General features: G+C 45.1%; 1 protein-coding gene across 3 annotated transcripts in view; it reads right to left on the bottom strand.

Annotated features, from left to right (window-relative positions):
• LOC115079264 (mucin-5AC-like) overlaps window positions 1-20,348 on the bottom strand; it is a 264,061-nt gene that overhangs the window by 97,421 nt on the left and 146,292 nt on the right. For all 3 annotated transcript variants that reach the window (XM_029582610.1, XM_029582612.1, XM_029582611.1), the window contains exons 19-21: window positions 20,056-20,156; window positions 18,209-18,360; window positions 10,712-10,850 (exon numbers count right to left, since the gene is read on the bottom strand). In XM_029582610.1, the coding sequence (XP_029438470.1) occupies window positions 10,712-10,850; window positions 18,209-18,360; window positions 20,056-20,156 (392 nt within the window). The remainder of the gene's footprint in view (window positions 1-10,711; window positions 10,851-18,208; window positions 18,361-20,055; window positions 20,157-20,348) is intronic.

The raw sequence follows: 20,348 nt of genomic DNA, 5'->3' as shown, positions 1-20,348 counted from the left end.
CAATTGGATAGCAACCACGAGGGGAATCCACCCATCCTGCTTGACCAGGGAGGGACTCCCTCTGCCCTCACAGGCTATCTCTATCCCTGAAGAATCGATGCAACCCTCAGACTCTACTACCATCGCTGCCACCAACCCACTCATTATATTGGGAGGTGAAGCCACCAAAGCGGCCAGAGTCCCCTCCATCGAGGGAGGAGCACAAAAAATCGGGGAGAAGAAAAAACAAAAAACCAAAAGTATATGCCAGTGACAGTTCTGGGGGTGAAACCCCAGTGAAAAACCACACGCTGTCCGCTAAGCCGTCTTATGCAGCAATAATGGCAGGGGGCAAGTCTAACTTAACCGCTAATCCTCCCATCTCAAGGTCTGCCTCACCACCTAGGGCTGGCACAGGCCATTACTTAGTATGGGGGTCACGTGCCCAATGCTCATAGGAGAGGAAACCCAGGACTATGTGTCCGCGATGGCGGAGTTGGTATGTCCAAGAAACATCATCTCCTGTGGAAAAATGTACAGCAAGGCCGTCATCTTTTTGGCAAACCTTGCCACTACACACAAGGTGCTTGAGGAGGGGCTGGTGGTAAAAGGGGTTTTCCATCCATTGGAACCCCTGGACGGAGCCGGGACCAACATTATTCTATCTAATGCCCCTCCTTTTCTTCCTGATGAAACACTAGCAGCATACCTCAGATCCCTCAGGGAACTGAAGACTCAAGTCTCTACAATCCCAATGGGACATACTAACTGTGCCCTGAAGCACATAGAATCGTATAGGAGGGAAGCTATTGTGAAGCTAAAAAAAGGGCAAGAGGTGGCTGAGGGGTGTTTCATCATCCCCATGACGGATTTGCATACTGCGTGTACTATGCGACAGGGTAGGCAAGGTGCTATTCCTGTAAGGGAGTAGGGCACATCCGTAAGGTGTGCCCCCTGACCAAAAATACCATCAAGGCTACTCCATTTGCGGCTGCGATGCCATGCGCCTCAGCTACGATGGCTTGCTCAGACCCTCAACAGAAGGCCATAGATCCTTCCGGGTGAGGTCAGGAGACTGGCGTTTCATCTGGAAGAAAGGATCCCGACCCATCCACCATCTGCATGACGCCAGCCCCAGCTTTGACATCTGAGAGTGCCCAACAGCGCAAAAGGAGATCAGGGCCTACTGACTCCTCCATCGCTAATGCCAGGGTCCAGGAGGACCCTCCTCTTGCCCTAGCAGAATCCTTGAAGAAAGACCCAAGATCTCAGGCCAAAAGCCTCAATATGCAAGACTCAGGTGGTGTAATATCTAAGGGAGGGAAGACCCCCAGGAACAAACCTGTTAAAGCCTCTTCAATAAAACCCCCTAAGACCATCGTACAGGCCAAGTCAGGGGATTTCCTTCCCCTTGACAGCACCAACGAGCCTACTGTACAGAACTTGCCTGGGGTAATTAACCCCACAGACCCCCCCTACCGACCTCGGGAATCCGGCCATGGAGGTGATAACACCCCGTGAAGAAACCCAGGCCATCTCCCAGGCAGGGAGAGGATGGGGAGAAGAAAGCAGAGGCTGAAGAACAAGTATTACAAGAAGTGACGGCAAAGAAACACCGGTGAAAACAAACTTTAAAAATTGCAGGATCACAGGATCAAGTCATTTCAGTGCCTTCCACTGATGACACCCTGGGTGCCAAATTACTAGGCCTAGGCAAAAGGTGTCAGAAAATTATAGACGAACTCCTAGCCAAAAAGAAGGTCAATGCCAGCGACGACCAGCCGGCTGAAATCTAGCAAAAAGTCAAGAGAGAAGCATTGGAGCCCACCCCAGATACACCCTTTATTTAGAGGCAAGACCCCTCCCTTACTGATGTCTCTGAGATGGGACGATCAGATTCCCTCGGATATGAGTTTTGGCTCCATCCTGGATCCTTCAGTTGGGGATACAGCTACACCATGCCTATTTGGACCCCTAAATAATCTCCCGAGAGACTCCCCTCCCCCTGTCACGATGCGGAGGAAACCTTTTTTGCGGTATCTGGAGAAGAGGGCAGACCCCCCTTGGGAGAGTAGCCTGGTAAAGGTGAAGAGCCAGGCTTGACCCCGGGGCTTATCCCCAGGGAACCCAGCCCTAGTGGGGGGGGGGGGGGGGGGAGGAGGGGGGGGTCTGACTCAGTTGAATGGCGGGGAGGGGAGCAATGCGGGCACTGGTGAGGCTATCACTGACCCGGGACTGGTTGTCCAACTGCCCTCTCAGCAAGAGCTGGTGAACCTTATGTTACCAATAAGAGAACTACTAGCTGGAACATCAACACAGCCAAATCTGGGAGGGGTGGGGAATGCATTACGGACAATAGTGGGTCATTCAGTGAAGATACATCACCCACCGAAGTTACAATCTCCTCCAGCGCACCCGGAGGAGGTCTTCCAGTCCTGTTCAGCCCAGGGAAGGGCGAGGCCCAGTCAGACCAGCCCTCTCATAATTCCATCATGGAGCTGGAACGGATTCTGTGGGGGAATAGGAGCTGAAAATACAGAGTGGACAAGGCTCTTGAGAAGTGGCCCAATGCAGAGTGACTCCGCAAGATAGCGAGAGCTCTTCTGGGTTACCTTCAGGCTCCAGGGACATCAGGAGGGCCCCAAGGTTCTATACTGAATTGACATCTTGAAAGGGCGTCAGAGTTGGTGTAGCTTTATCCTGACAGAGGATGGTTCTGACAATTAGCATTCTGTATGTCAACGGCTGCAGGGAGGATCTCTGAAGCAGCTGAGTGCTCTCCTTTCTCCAGAAGTGAAGGTACTCCATAATTTTCCCTCAGAAGACCCAGTCCACTCCAGAAAGCGAAGCCAACTGGCTCCTGGAGTGGTGCGGCAGGGCATTCTTCATGTGCCAGGGGAGTGGCCGTCCTGTTCACGGAATCCCTATAGGCAGACGTGCTGGAAGTCCAATCTGTCGTGCCAGGCAGGATGCTACACTCACGGATTCATGTCGAGGGCTGCACAATCAATTTGATCAATGTGTATGCCCCGACCTCTGAGTCTGCCAGGTTGGCATTCTTTCACCAGTTGTCAACCCTATTGCAGATCTTGAATGTGATGGAGGAGGTGGTGCTCAGGGGTGACTTTAATTGCACCCTTGAGAGGTTCAACTGTTCTGGGCGATAGCGAGACCCGCCTCCACTGCATACTTGGGGGAGATGGTGCACCGCTTCTTCCCTGGTTGATGTCTGGCAGCTGCATCACCTGGTTGACTACCCCTCCAAGTCAGCCGCTCCAGGATCGACCGGCTCTACGTCAATAACTACTTAAAGTTATGGACCCTTTCGAGTACCAATGAGTTGGCGGCCTTCTCTGACCACCATCTGGTGTATGTGAAGGTGAGGCTCGACTTGGCTGGGCCTCTGGCCATCCATTGGCATTTCAAAATTCCTTATTGGAGGAGGAGGGCCTCGTGGCAGTGATCCAAGAGTTCTGGGTGGAATGGCACACTTCTGAGGTGGACTTTGCCTCACAGAGCCAGTGGTGAGATGTGGGGAAAATCCACCTCAAACGGCTCTGTCAGGATTATGCCGGAGGCATCAACAGGGACCAATGCGGAGAGATCCAGCAGCTAAAGGGGGAGGTGTTGGATCTTGAAGCAGACCTCTCTGATGTTGCGGATCAAGCTCTGCGAAACGAGTACTTGAAGAAATGCACCCTCTGTCACCTCGAGGAGTGGCGGGGCCAGTGGGCCTTCATGAGATCATTAATAGTTCTTAAATGATTTATATTATGTACATCCGAAATCATTTTTGTATGTAAAGACTGTTACTATATTATTGTTTACTATCTGTAAAGCCTGTTATCTGTAAAGCCTGTTGCTAATTTATTGTTTATTGTAAACCGAGGTGATGTATCTTCTTACGTGCCGCGGTATATAAAAATCTCTAAATAAATAAATAAATAAATAAATAAATCCATTTCCTTTGGGAGATGGATTGCAGCTCGCCCCATCTTCTATGGGTTACAGAAGAGGAGGGATGCCTAGAAGCAGATCATGATTCCAGTAGATGTCGATGGGGCCCCCTTCACGGACCCAGAGAGAATTCAGGTGAAAGTCTGGGACTTTAACTCGACCCTCTTCTCTCCGGAACCCGATGACCCAAACGTCTGCAGGATCTTGTGGGAAAGGCCTCCCACCATCAGTCAGGGCAGCAGAAACAAGATAGATATGCCCTTGAGTCTAGCGGAGCTTTCTGAGGATCTGAACCAGATGCCCAACAAGAAAACGCTGGGCATCAATGGTCTGACAGCAGAATTTTTTCACCACTTTTTTGACTTACTAGGACCCGATCTCCTGCAGGTCCTGGCAGATGCCCTGGAGATCGGGGAGTTGCCACTATCATGTTGCCATGCAATACTCATGCTGCTCCCCAAGAAAGGAGATTGTCATGACTTGTGGAACTGGCGCCCCATTTCGTTATTGTGCATGGACTATAAAATCCTAGCTAAAGTGCTCTTGCTGCAGCTAGGGCCTGTGCTAGATCAGGTGATGCACCTGGACCAATCCTACATGGTCCCAGGCTGCTCAATCTTTGATAACATCTTTTTAGTCCAGGATCTGATCCATTACTGTTGTAGGAAGGACCTGTCGGTGGCATTTTTGTCTTTAGACATGAGAAAGCCTTCAACAGGATGGATCATCACTATCTCATGCAGACCCTGCAGGAATTTGGCTTTGGCCCCTGTTTTGTGGGCCTTCTCTGCCTCCTGTATGCATCCACAGAGTGTCTTGTCAAAGTCAATTGGACCCTAACAGTGCCTCTGCCATTTAGAAGAGGAGTACGTCCAGGCTATCCCCTATCTGGGCAACTGTACATGCTGGCTTACTGCCCTGAGCCGCTGAGTTTCTTTCCCGGACTCAGAGAAAGTTGCTGGATGTCTTCTGGGTTGGCAAGAAGCACTGGGTCACTGCAGGCACTGCAGAGATTACAGGCCCTGCAGAGATTTCTGTATGCAGATCTACCACCCCCCTGTGGTGCCCCCTGGCAGCTTTTTTCTTTTGCCAGGTGAGCAGGTTGCAGTATGATTGGCAGCTATTTGTATTCAGGCAAGAGGGTAAGAACGTGGCCTCTCATCGTTGCTGTCTTTCTAGCAAGACATTTTTGAGTCTCGGAGCATGGTTTCTGTGACAAGGAGGCCGGTGGTCCCTGTGGAGGACGACTTAGAAGAACTCCTTCTCCACAACCCCGTTCTGGGTGAGGGGATTTTGGAGTCCTCTGCGGTATGCTGTTGGCTGGCCTTGGCCAGAACCACGAAGGTCGGTCACCTCCTGTTAGAGGACCAATCTACATGGGTGCTGCCAAGCATGTTGGTGCTGTGGATGGGCATAAGAAACCCTGTGCCTGCCACTGCAGTGCTCAAGTCCATCCAGGCTAGGGCACCCAGTTGCTTGTCCACTCTGTCAGGAAGAGGTCTGCAGGCTGGAAGTCCCCACCAGTTTTCCATCCCCCCTCCTCCGGACCTGAGTATAGGCCCCATCACAAGAGATCCCCCCCCTCCGCAGCCAACTTTGAGGCTATGGACAGGAGGGCGATGTACCTCCTAATAATACACCCAATTCACTTCTGGCGCTTGCCTCCTGCCTAGACACTGTGTGGAGAAATGCAATGGGGGAGGGAGGGGGATAGAGGACCATGTTGGAGAGAATATTATGCCTATCTCACCTCCACGAAGAGCTCAGACCTATCATGGAGGGTAGCGCACAGAGCCATATTTACAGGGAGTGTCCTTCAAGCCATCACCAGCTCAGCAGCCTGCCCCTTCTGCCATAGGAGGAGGACTCCTATTTGCATCAAAAAAAGACCTCGGGTTCATCCAGCACCCATACAACTCAGACTCTAAACTAGAAATGGGTCTCTTCACCTCGGAACAACTACAAATCCTACTCGTCTACGCCCCTCCGGGCCTCCTTGAGACAGACCCCTCCCCCTTAGTAGAGGAAATCACAACCCTCATCAAACTGGACGCTCCAGCAATTATCCTAGGAGATTTTAATCTGCATGTGGACAATCCTACCCCATCATCCAGCTGTGAATCCTTTCTCTCTGCCCTCTCAGCCCTGGGTTTCAAACAACTAGTTACCAAACCCACACACAAAGCAGGCCACACGCTGGATCTTATCTTTATTAACCCAGGCATCAAACATTCTTCACGCCTCAAAAGCAAGAAGGTCCCTTGGTCTGATCACTCACTTATCTCAACCGCATTCTCATTGAACAAACCCTCCACCTCCAAAGGGCCCTCACCATCTTTCCCATACAGAAGATCCTGCTCTACAGAAGACCTCAGCTCCCACCTAGCCTCTCAACTTCCATCCATTGATCTCTCAAACCCGAACACAGCTCTCTGCTCTTGGAAAGCCATCACAGATTCCATAGCCGACAAGCTATGTCCGCTAGCAACCAAAAAATCACTCCCAAACGCCTCCAAAAGACAACCATGGTTCACGGAAGAACTAAGAAAGCTAAAACAAAATCTAAGACAGAAAGAGAGCGACTGGCGCAAATCCCCAAGCACCAATACACGATCCATCTACAAAGCCACCCTCCATCAATACAAGTCAACTACCTCTAAATCCAAAAGGGACTACTATGCATCCAAGATTCACCACTTAATCTTCGACGCAAAAGCCCTCTTCGCCTATGTCTCCAATCTCACCCAAATCATCCCACAGGAGACTCCCAACGACCTAGCACAACCCAAAGCTGAAGAACTTGCTCTTCATTTTCACAACAAAGTCAACAGCCTTCTAACTCATCTGCCTTCTAATCCCACCGACCCTGCTCTTTACCAGTCTCTTCAACAATCATCCCTCAACAACAATGGTCTGGAAACACTTGAACCCATCTCTATCTTAGAGATACAAACTCTTATAAGAAGAATGAAACCTTCCTCCCATCCTTTGGATACTATCCCCACCAAACTGCTCCTGGCCATCCCTGACTCCATCGCTAAAACCTTGTCGGACATCATAAACTGCTCACTCTCCCAAGGACTATATCCTGACGACCTCAAATTGGCCTCCATCAAACCTCTACTCAAGAAACCCAACTTGGATCCTAAAGACCCCAACAACTTCCGTCCTATCGCCAATCTCCCATTCATAGCCAAGATTCTAGAAAAAGTTGTCAATACTCAACTCTCCGAATACATAGAAGAAAACAAAATCCTATTCCAATCACAATACGGATTTCGCAAGTCACTGAACACAGAATCCCTCCTCATCTCCATGTCTGACTTCATATTAATGGGCCTTGACAAAGGCCAATCCTTCCTCTTAATTCTACTGGACCTATCAGCCGCCTTTGATACGGTCAATCATTCCATTCTCACTTCCATTCTGGCTTCTATAGGTATCTCAGGCACAGCTCTCTCATGGTTTAAATCTTTTCTCTCCAACAGAGGCTTCAAGGTTAAGATACAGAACAAAGAATCTTCACGAATGGACGCATCCATAGGTGTCCCCCAGGGCTCCTCACTGTCACCTACACTCTTTAACATTTATCTTTTACCTATCTGCCAACTCCTCTCCAACCTTAACCTCAAACATTTCCTCTACGCCGACGACATCCAGATCGTGATACCCATTAAAGAATCTTACACAAAAACATTGGTTCACTGGGAAAACTGTCTCTTCGAAATTAAACATCTCCTGGCTAACCTAAACCTAGTTTTAAACTCCTCTAAAACAGAACTGCTTCTCATCTCCCCAGATAATAATGTCATCTCTAATCCTCCAACTATCCCAACTACTACACAGGTGAGAGATCTAGGAGTATTAATTGATAACCGGATGAACCTTAAAGCTTACATCAACAGAACCACCAAGGACTGTTTCCACAAACTCCAAGTTCTGAAAAGAATTAGACCACTCTTCCACACTCAGGACTTCAGAACCATTCTACAAGCTATCATTTTTTCTAAGATCGATTACTGTAACTCTATCCTTCTGGGCCTACCTTCCTCCTATACTAGACCCCTCCAGATGTTACAAAACGCTGCGGCAAGATTACTGACAAACTCCAGGAGGAGGGACCATATATCTCCAATCCTAAAAGATCTCCACTGGTTGCCTGTTCACTTTAGAATCCTCTACAAATCTCTTTCCATAATATACAAAACCATCCATCAACACACCCCACTCGACTTACAAGTCCCATTCCAAATTTATAACTCCTCCAGACCAACAAGAGACACACTCAGAGGATCTCTTCAAGTGCCCCCAGCCAAAACTACCAAACACATTACCTTGAGAGATCGGGCCTTTTCAACAGCCGGCCCCCTTCTATGGAACTCCATCCCACCGGACCTTAGACAGGAGCCCAGCCTCCCAACCTTCAGGAAGAGACTTAAGACCTGGCTGTTTAAAAAAGCTTTCCCGGACACCGATTAATTCTATTCAGCCAGATTCTACCACTTCCACATGTAAAAATGTTATTACTAATGTAAATACCTATACCTAATGTTATTCTCTTTCTTTTCTTCTCTCCTCCCAGTTCTATTACCTTGTTATTTGTAACTGCTTCCTTCTACACAAATAGGTTATTGAATTGTTTACTGTACACCCCTGTTATATGTAAACCGGCATGATGTGTTTGCAACATGAATGCCGGTATATAAAAATTTTAAATAAATAAATAAAATAAAATGTGAGGGAATCTGTAGCACATATCTATTGGTTTTGTCCTCGCCTAGCCCCCCCCCCCCCCCCCCCCCCCTTCCTCACCTTTTTGAAAAATGTGTTTTTATGTTTTTTGTTGTCCTTCTCCCTCCACCTCTTAATCTATGGGCACACCATACCTAGGGCCCCAGTAGCTCGCAACCGGGCCTGGCTCATTAACTACCTTCTGGCGGATGGATCAGAGGAGAGGAGGTGAGGTGAGCTGGAGAACATCTGGGTGCGTGTGAAACCTTCTTCAGGTCCTTGGTGCGCTCTCAACTGCGGGCAAAGCTCGCATTTGCCATACAGAAGAGCCACCATTTTCCCCAGCATATAACTTACAGTTATATAGTTAGGGCTTTGGTTTTTGTTAAGTTTCCCACCCACTATTGTGACTCCCCTCCTTTCTCTTCCTCAGTTAAATTGGTTCTGCAATGATGAGCTAAAGGACACTGTCTGAAAGGTCAGTGATTCCTTTCGGCCTCTGCACAATGTCTGTTGTTGAGCAGACTGATTCTGCCGATTCCCTGTTTTCCCTCTCTCCTTACCCTTCTAGCTTTCTCGAAAGGTGGACTTAACAGCATTACGAACTGTTTGCCTAAAATACACCAAGGGACTTTGTTTTGTTGGTAAACTGTACATCTTTTCCTCGTGTGCAGTCCATGGGATGTGGGACACGTTTGTTCAGGATTCTTTTTCTGACCAGACAAGGCGCCCTGCCCTGGCGCTTACCAATAAAAATAGTGGGAATGGAGAGCTGTGCTGTGCCCCGCCTCCTTTCCTCATGCCGTCCAATCACAGCATCAGGCAGGGGGCATGGATATAGCACAGCTTTCCTCTGATAGGCTCCGACCCTGCCTTTCTTGCCCTCTAAGTAAGAGGTTGTAGGAGAGAGGAGATGCCACCTGCAAAACCGGACGCTGCACAAAATGCCTGAAAGTCTGGCTATCTGGTCCAAAACCAGGCAATTGGCAACTCTAGTGCTGGGGGGGAGGGTGTCACAAGACTGAAGATTTGCCAAGGAAGCCCACTAACCTTTGTACCACCCTTGCATATAATAATGCACATACATTTAGCTGCACTGAGGGAGGGCATATTAGCTTCTTTTTTTTTCTCATTCTTTAAATATGATGTGGTGACATATTAATTTTGCTACTTGTGAATCTTGTGTAAGTATATTAGACTAGAAAAAGAATAATAGCATTCACCTGGAATCTCCTGATAGTTACATATAATAATTGATATAACTGAAATAAAAGCAAAGTTGCATGAAGTAAAACTTCTAATTGTCTAACAGTGGTCTCTCTGCTGTTAGGAAGGAATGACCTTAATAGACTTCCAGTCATCTGTAAGAGTCAAAATTGACAGATCTTGACTCTTAACCCTCATCTTGCCACATGAAATAACTTACTAATCTTGTCACAGAAGGATACAAATATATTCTGAATAGGCTTTTGGCCCTAAAAAGCCCACTGCTTATGGATGTTATATACTCCGCATAGGACAGCATTGCCGAGAGATTGCGGAATATAAATTTTATAAATAATAAAATAAAATGGTATCTGACTGACATTTGGATATAATGTACCCTATGGTGCCAGTGTTAAAAGGCAAAATATAATTTTAGAAAATATTTGTCATTCCAAAAAATTACGAGCCCAGAATAATTTTGGAATGATTATGCACAGTGTGGTCTGTGATAATGTCCCGAAGGACATGAAATGTTTTATTTCAGAAATGCCTAAAAAGTGGAATATAAATAAAATAAATACATACATGTTCACATTATAGCAAAAGAAAAGCATCTGGGGGTACCTTGTATTTGTTAGTTTGGTACTGTTAAATGCTTTGATATCTAAAGTGAAATTGCAGTAAATAAAGAATTGTAATAAACTAAATTACACAACAGTTAACCCTCATCTTGCCACATGGGGTACCCATGTGGCAAGATGAGGGTTAACTGTTGTGGGATGAAGGCCATCCCCAGCAGAGTTTGGAAAGATGATGAAGGTACAAGAGGAGATGATACCTGAACCAGGACATAACTGCAGGCTCCCTTGAAATCAAAGTGCTTCTTGTCAAAGGTTTTATAATGGCCGTCTCCATACACACTGCAGGTGCCATGACACAGAAAGTCTGAACATTCCCATTTTCTGTTTCCACACACACTGTGAGAGAGGCAAAGATAAGAAGCATTGCTATTCAATACACCATCCATCTGCTGTTAGATGCAAAGTCCTTCATCAGTGTCTGAGGCTGTTAATTCTGGCATGCTAAGCAAAATATTTGTCAATCTATCAAGATGCTGAGATGCCAGTTATGTCTACCCCTTCATTCACAGCTACACACTCTAACTTTCCCCATCTTGCTTCTTAAACTTTTGGCATTGGCATATAAACATTTCAAAATATGTTTTTGTTTGTATTAACAACTTGCTTTTCAGTTGACAGGGATAAAGTGAATTCCTTTTGCTCAGGTGATTCTTTACTTATAGGCACATGGACTACTTTTTCTTTTATTGGAACCTCTCTGTTGGGATGCCCAAAAAATACTCAACCTTACTATGAATATACCAAAAATCAAAGAAAACACCATATACATTACAATCGAACCAAATTCAAAATGGTCTTCTTTTGATACTATAGCTTCTGCTGAAGTTCAAAACATCATTCAAAAAATGAATCCGGCCTCTCATCCAATTGATGCTATAGTCCATCAAGCTAGGTTGAGAGAACATTGCCCAAATCTCATCTTGGAGTGAGTTTCCTCACTCCAAGGGTCATCAAATGTTCACAAGAGACCACTGTTCTGTTCGTACATCTAACATTGAATGTCAAAGGGGCCCCTAACCCCATACACTGATACCTAACCCTCACATAGAAACATAGAAACATAGAAATGACGGCAAAAGATGACCAAACGGCCCATCCAGTCTGCCCAGCAAGCTTTGCACATTTTTTTTCTCATACTTATCTGTTACTCTTGGCTCTTAGTAACCTTTTGGTTCTATTTCCCTTCCACCCCCACCATTAATGCAGAGAGCAGTATTGGAGCTGCATCTATGTGAAATATTTAGCTTAATTAGTTAGGGGTAGTAACCGCCACAATAAGCAAGCTACACCCATGCTTATTTGTTTTCCCAGACTATGTAATTCAGTCCTTTTTGGTTGTTGTCTGTATATAGATCCTCTTTTCTTCATTCCACCTGCCGTTGAAGCAGAGAGCATTGCTGGACATGCATTGAAAGTGAAGCATCAGACTTTCTCCACTGCTGTTAAAGCAGAGAGCTATGCTGGATATGCGTAAAGTATCAGTCTTTCTCCCTTGCCGCTTATTTGGTTTGGGGTAGTAACTGCCGTAACAAGCAAGCTACTCCCTGCTTTTTTGTGAATGCAAATCCTTTTTTCCACATTTATTCAAGTCCTCTAGACTTTATGGATCCACATTGTTTATCCCACGCCCCTTTGAAGTCCTTCACAGTTCTGGTCTTCACCACTTCCTCCGGAAGGGCATTCCAAGCATCCTGACATTGGTTCTGAGTCTTCCTCCCTGGAGCTTCAAATCGTGACCCCTGGTTCTGATTTTTTTCCAACAGAAAAGGTTTGTCGTTGTCTTTGGATCATTAAAACCTTTCAAGTATCTGAAAGTCTGTATCATATCACCTCTGCTCCTCCTTTCCTCCAGGGTGTACATATTTAGATTCTTCAATCTGTCCTCATAAGTCATTCGATGAAGACCTTCTACCTTTTTGGTCGCCCTTCTCTGGACCGCCTCCATCTTGTCTCTGTCTTTTTGGAGATATGGTCTCCAGAACTGAACACAGTACTCCAGGTGAGGCCTCACCAAGGACCTGTACAAGAGGATAATCACTTCCCTTTCCTACTCAATATTCCTCTCTCTATGCAGCCCAGCATTCTTCTGGCTTTAGCTATCGCCTTGTCACATTGTTTTGCTGACTTCAGATCGTTAGACATTATTACCCCAAGGTCTCTCCCCTGCTCCGTGCACATCAGCCTTTCTCCCCCCATCGAATACAGTTCATTTGGATTTCCACTCCCCATATGCATGACTCTGCACTTCTTGGCATTGAATCTCAGCTGCCATATCTTCGACCACTCTTCCAGCTTCCTTAAATCCCGTCTCATTCTCTCCACTCCTTCCGGCATGTCCACTCTGTTGCAGATCTTAGTGTCGTCCGCAAAAAGACAAACCTTACCTTCTATCCCGTCCGCAATGTTGCTCACAAAGATATTGAACAGGACCGGTCCCAATACCGATCTTTGCGGTACCCCACTTAACACCGCTCTCTCTTCAGAGAGAGTTCCATTTACCAACACACATTGTTTTCTGTCCTTCAACCAGTTTGCAATCCAGGCCACCACCTTGACACTCACTCCTAAGCTTCTCATTTTATTCACCAGTCTCCTGTGCGGGACCGTATCAAAGGCTTTGCTGAAATCCAAGTAGATGACATCGAGTGCCCTTCCTTGATCCAATTCCTTGGTTACCCAGTCAAAAAAGTCAATCAGATTTGTCTGACAGGATCTTCCCCTGGTGAATCCAATGCTGCCTCTGGTCCAGCAATTCTCCTGACTGTAGATAGTTCACTATTCTCTCTTTCAACAGTGACTCCATTACTTTTCCCACCACTGAAGTGAGGCTAACCGGTCTGTAGTTACCAGCCTCTTCTCTGTTCCCACTCTTGTGAAGCGGGACCACCACCACTCTTCTCCAATCACTCAGCACCACTCCCATTTCTAGGGATCTATTGAACAGGTCGCACAGCGGACCCGCCAGCACATCTCTGAGCTCTCTCAGTATCCTGGGATGAACTTCATCAGGCCCCATGGCTTTGTCCACTTTCAGTTTCTCCAGCTCTTCCCATATATTTTCTACTGTAAATGGAGTTACATCTACTCCACTCCCCTCCGAGTTATTAGGTGGGCCTACCATAGGGATACAAATACCTTTCTAGGGAGATGACATGGCCAGGCTCGCTCTCTCTCTCTCTCGCTAGTTGGATGCTCTGGGAGCTTCAATTCATCTAAATAGGCCTTGCGGGAGACATCGCGCAAGGCAATAAAACTTTACCGCACGGTCACGGCAACTATCGCACAGCCTAACGCAATTAAAAAAGGTGTTGTTAAAATCGGTGTTAAGTCTGTGCAATAGTTCTTCGCAGCCAGGCAGACCCAGCCCACTCTCCACCCCTAACTCCTCCTATTTTCCTTATTTGCATCGCACCATACGATATTGTGCTATCGCATGCGTTAAACACGTTTTCGCATGCGGTAAGGGCCTATCGCATGCGTTAACAGGGCTTTTCGCATGCACTAAGCCCTTAACGCATGCAAAAAAGCCTTAGCGCATTTTGATAAATGACCCCCTTACATTGCTAACTTTAGACCTATTTCCAATCTCCCCTTCATAGCCAAAATATTAGAAAAATGTGTTAATCAGCAACTCCAAGAACACCTTGAAAAACATAAAATACTTTTTCCAGCTCAGCATGGTTTGAGAGGTATTCTCAGCACAGAAACCCTATTAATAACTCTCTCTAATTTAATCCTTTTAGGATTAGACAACAAACAAAAACTCATCCTTATTCTCCTTGATATTTCTGCTGCCTCTGACACCATAAACCATAATATTCTTCTGAAGACTTGAGGAAATCGGATTATGTGATAGAACTGTCAACTGGTTCGCATCATACCTGTGTAATACATCATACATAGTCAAAACTAATTACAAGGAATCCAAACTAATTCCTCTTCCACATGGAGTTCCTCAAGGATCCTCTTTATCGTCTACACGTTTTAATATATATTTACTCCCACTACGTAAACTCATATCTGATCTTAAATTATATTACATTTATGCAGATGATGTTCAAATTATTCTCCCGATAAATAACATTTTTAATACTCTTAACCTTTGGAACACCTACCTCACTACAATCCAACAACTATTAATACAAATGGCCCTCACTCTCAATCTCAGTAAAACAGAAATTATCTACATCAGTAATAAATCCTCACATCCATCTTAATAACTATATAACTAACAAAAATATTTTACTCAATGTAAGAGATCTAGAAGTCAATTTAGATTCAGAACTATGTTATAAGCAACATAATAATATCATAAAAGAAGGTTTCTACAAGCTTCAAATATTAAAAAGGATTAAACCTCTCCATCACCATGATTATCGCATTGTTTTGCAAACCCTTCTATTTTCTAAATTAGATTATTGTAATGCAATACTTCTTGGATTACCTGCCTCCACCATTGCACCGCTTCAACCTTTACAAAATGCTGCAGCTAGATTACTCAGCAACCTCAGAAGATCAGATCACATTAATCCAGTCCTGAAAGACCTGCACTGGTTACCAATATTTTATAGAATTCAATACAAGGCCTTATCTCTTATTCATAAAGGGATATATTTTCAAAGGGTTACGTGCATAACCCTTTAAACCCCCCCTGCGTGTGCTGAGCCTATTTTGCATAGGTTCGGTGGCGCACACAGGCCCCAGGACGCGTGTATGTCCAGGGGCTTTGAAAAAGGGGCAGGAAGGGGGTAGGGATGGGGGCAGGGTAGCGGTCCAGAGGCGGTCCAGGGGTGGTCCCGAGTCCTCCGGCCAGCGGCTGTGCCGGAGGATGGTGCACCGGCAGCCAGCCAGCGCGCAAGTTACGCCTGCCAGAGTCAGGCATAACTCCTTGAAATAAGGTAGGGGGGGATTAGGTAGGGCTGAGGGGTGGGTTAGATAGGGGAAGGGAGGGGAAGGTGGGGGGAGTGGAAGAAAAGTTCCCTCTGAGGCCGCTCCGATTTTGGAGCAGCCTTGGAGGGAACGGGGAAAGCAATCGGGGCTCCCTAGGGCTCGGAACGCGCAAGGTGCACAAGTGTGCACCCCCTTGTGCGCGCTGACCCTGGATTTTATAACATGCGCACGGCAGCGTGCGCATGTTATAAAATTGGGTGTACATTTGTGCGCGCCGGTTAGCGCGCACAAATATACCCCACGTGCGCTGTTTTAAAAATCTGCCCCAAAGCCTTGTATAATATCCAGACGAATTGGATGGATACAACATTTCTCTTCCAAGTTCCAAAAAGAAATTTATGTTCCACAAACACTGGTCTCCTTGAAGCTCCCTCTCCAAAACTGTACCGCCTCATTTCAACAAGACAACGTGCCTTTTCAAAAGCTGGACCACTTTTATGGAATCCCCTTCCAACTTTACTGAGACTTGAATCATCCTCACAAAATTAAAAAAAAATAAATCTAAAAACATGGCTTTTTCAAAAAGCATTTATAACATGATATGAAGAATTAACACCTAATTTTTATTTATTTATTTTTCTTTTTATTTCTCCTGCCCTGTGTTATTATTTTATGTTCTACTTTCTACTACAATGTAACCTCTCGAATTTTTGTTATATGTAAACCGATGTGATGACTTTAGTTGAATGTCGGTATATAAAAAACAAATAAATAAAATAAATAAAAATAAATAAACTGTATTGCTTCATTAGCATCCTTCAAAGATACCTCCCTCTGAACCATGCGCTGCTGAGCAACTGGTGACTTTTCCCCTTTTTCTAGTTTAAAAGCTGCTCTATCCCCTTTTTAAAGTTTAGAGCCAACCTATCCCCCATAGCCCAACATAATTTTTTTCCCTACGAAAACTTAGCACTCTCATCTCCCAGCTGGTTTGACCTGACCTGACCCAAGGAGTCCTATCCCTCCCCAACTTCAGACTAAGCCAAGCAGTCTCCACCTCCCCCCCAGCCCACCCAACCTGTGTTTCCTGTTTCTCCCTTCCTACCAGTCAAGCTCCAGTATTCTACCTTCTAGATTGTCCTTCTGCCTCCATCATGTCCCACAGCAGATCCTGCACCTTGCAAAAGTACAACCCAGATTTCTTGGTTTTCCAGCACGTTCATCAGTCTGTTTTCCCTGCAGTCCCCCAGAACTCCTCTTTCTTCCAGCTGAATGGCCCCTCTGCCCGCTTTTGGACCAACAGTCACATTTGATGGAAAACAGTGCCCTGTCACTGTCAGGTTTGCAATAGCAGGTCCCCAACAGAGAGACACCATGGTCAGCTTCAATCACATTATAATTATATAGACAGAGAATTTAACAAGAAAAAAAGTCATTGGGAACACTGAGACTTGGCAGAGTCTTAATTTACAAGAAGAACTTTGAGTTGCAATCTGCCATTCAGTAAACCCTAGATGCTGCAACCTCCCCCGTCTAAGTGACCCTGAGAGCTAACGAGCAGGAGTGACCTAAAATCTAAATCTAAGGGTTTATTCACGTCTTTTAAGATATGTAAGGCCTCTGATCTTTTTTACAAAGACAGGACACGATTATTTTGGTTTGCTGAAAATCTTTCTGCCATTATTTTTTCTAAGTTTTGAATCAAGGTATAAGACAATAGGATGAGATCATATCTGAGAGAATTATTTGTTAAATTGTGATATCCTCAACATATAATTTCCCTGCACACATGGTATTGTATTGGTGCCTTCTTTCCAGCTAATTTGTGTTGAGTGCATCTCTGACTGCAATTCTATTATAAAACGCTTGTAAAACCAGAAAAAGAACCTTTACAAATCTTTTTTTTTTTTTTTAACTGCCTCACTCCCTGTCCCTTTACCTCATTTGCAAGATTCTACCTTTCCTTATGTTCACAGATTTGATTTTATATGAAAGGGGCTTTGCCAGTTACCAGAAATGCTTTCCATGTACATTTTGCCAGCTGTAGGTAGGTAGTGGGAAGGGGTTTGAAGCTTTGTGAATTCTCCCATAACCAAAACTCCACCTTTTGGGGGGGAAGGCTTCTAGGGGTATAGTCCCTTGGAGCAGGCTCATTCTTTAGTAGGAAGGCAAGTGGAGAGTTAGGTAGGAGAGAGAGAAGAAGATCATCCCTGGATCTTAAGCAAAGGGTAGAAAGAAAGAGTAGAGCTTAGCTGCAGGATTTTAATTCATTATCCCTGAAGGGTTAGATCTACAACTGGAGCTTTTTGGATGTTTGTACAGCCCCCAGGATCCTAAAGGATTGAATCCAGAAAGATCTGTTTGCCTGAGCTAAAGAAGAAGCAAGGGTGAGCAGTGTTTTTGATACTCTTGTACTAGAGACATCCAAGAAGAAAAGTTGACTCTTGTTTGGGAAACATTTGAATATTTTTGCAGTTTGAATTACAGTTCGAACGTTTTGACTCACGTTTTGGGATTTTTGTATTTTTCTACCTTTTGTGCTTGGGGATACTTTTTCTGACTGACCAGCCCTTGCTGGAGCTACACTCGAGTTATCCTACTCTCATTGGTGAGGATATATTTTCTATGGTTGAAGGTGCAAGAAATAGGAGAGAGGTGAGAGATCTAAATTGGACAAGGAGATTATTTTTTCCATTGCAGTCATTTGGTTGATGATGGTTTTGCCTATGGCCAGAGATTAACCCATAGATTCGTTTATTGCCAAGCAATGTGATTAGAGAGTAGTAGAAGGGAAAACTCCTCACCAGGTATTGCAGCCAACCTTGATCTTGCTGCCAGATTTGTAGTAAACCTGGTTATGCAGGCAGGGACACTCTTCCACGGGGATACAGTCATGGTTGCCATCAGCCACGAGCCCCTTAGGGCAGACACATCCAGAGATACACTCAGAGCTGTACTATAAAAATCAGAAAACTGGATGAAGACATGATGCCGGTCATCTTTATGCCATTGTGCCTAATTAGCATCATGGATGACTATGAACTACATACTTGACTTTTGATTATTTTAGAGATGGGCTGTGAAGAATACTGATTTTAGCAAGAGATATGCCAATTTAGTTTCCCATTTGGAAGGGGTAGCCCTACCCTACCGAAGATGTTAGACATGGCCTGCTGGTCCGTGCATCCCCTGCCTCCCCAAATCACCTCAATGTAAAAACAACATATAATGCACAGATCAGGGCTTTTTCCATTTCTTTTAAAATTTAAATATTGCTTTCTCTGCTCCCCTCCATGCATAACCACAATAAACCCTGGCAACCCTCCCGCCCAATACTTCTCAACTCCATTGGAGCAAGAAATGGCCAGCAGGGAGTGAGATAGGTACCTAATTGCTCCCGGCGCTTCCACTGCAGCTCTGCCAGGGAAGCACCAGAACCATAAGTTACCATTCAGTTTATGCTTCCAGCTGGGGGTGGGGGGAGGTGCATGGTCCAGCAGAGCTAAATCTAATATCATAGGGAAGAAGGCAGGAATCGAGACGCAGTGTCAAAAGGCACCTTTTTTGTTTTATTTTGACAATGTCACTTCACCAGATGTCTTTGAGGATATCTGGTTAGGTGGCAGGTTATCCAGCAACACCAGGCTGGATAACTGAAAACCCTAACTGGTTATATTCAAACATGGCCAGTTGGGTTTTTGGATTATCCTGCTACATGTAGCCAGATAACTTTAAGTATATTCAGTAGGATGCATATCCTGCTGAATATCTGGGACACGTTATATACTCTCTGGCTTACTTAATATGGACCTCTTAGTTAATAATCCTCCAAACGATCAGGTGAAGGCAGAGGATGATGTTACCTAACATACAAATAAATCATGGATTACAGTACAATGGCGATGTGAAGGGGAAGGGAAGAAGGGAAGGAGATCATGTATTAGAGTAATACGAAAGTGTGAAAGACACAGAATAATATCTCGCAGTGAATAGGGATGTGCATGTTAATTTTTTTTTCATTTTCATTTGATAATTTAAATTTTGGGGATTTTTTGTTCGTTTTTAATTTTAGGGGTTTTAATTTTTGTATTTTTCATGTAATTGTTGTGTTCAGCAAATATTGTGCACTATTTGCTGAAATTGGAAGACAGACAATTTCAATTTAGTAAGTTCGCTTTGAATATCCTTTGGTATGTGGCCAAGTACATGCATAGGATGTAATCTATAGGGGTTAACTCCCGGTCTTAATGAGCGGGAAGAGCCAATTCAACTTACGGACATTGAGAATCAAAGAATGGTGGTCCTTCTGCCCAGGATTGTCCAGGCCACCAGCTGCTTGCTAGGCTGCTATTTTTTCAAGCTTCATCTTTGATCCTCACTGTCCTTAAGCTGAATAGGCTCTTCCCACGCATGGTTAGGTTGGGGGAGCAAAACAGTGCACATTCATGACATTCTTCCATGTACATATAATCATAGTATTTTATCCTATTTGTCTGCATGCACCAAAGGGCAGGTTTGTGCACATTTTAAACTAATTTTCAAGGAGAAGCTACTCATTGCCCTTACATTTTACATTTTAATCCTTCACTCCCTGGTCTCTCCTTTACCCACCCAGCCGACAGAGATATCTGCACCCAAAGTGCACACTTACACAGTCCAAGCTTGAGCTCTCGCAGGTCTTCTGACACTCTGCACCAGTTGTGCCCATGGGGACTTCAGAGCAATCAATATAGATCATGGGTTCAGGGCAGGCTAAAAGTCAACAGAAAGGATTAATTTCGCTTAGAAACACAGTCTCCAAGAATGAGAAAGGGATAACAAAGGAAGGTTTTGTGTCTCCTAAAGCTGCTTGTTGGTCATGCAGAATTTCGATCCATAGTACAAGCTGATTACTCCTTGGTATTGACTATTGCAACTCACTATACATTGGTTTACCTACAGTTG

Source organism: Rhinatrema bivittatum, chromosome 17, assembly GCF_901001135.1.
Source record: "Rhinatrema bivittatum chromosome 17, aRhiBiv1.1, whole genome shotgun sequence".
NCBI classification, from domain to species: domain Eukaryota; kingdom Metazoa; phylum Chordata; class Amphibia; order Gymnophiona; family Rhinatrematidae; genus Rhinatrema; species Rhinatrema bivittatum.
The sequence above is the reverse complement of the archived record's forward strand: the minus strand, read 5'-3'. Positions and strand labels throughout refer to the sequence as shown.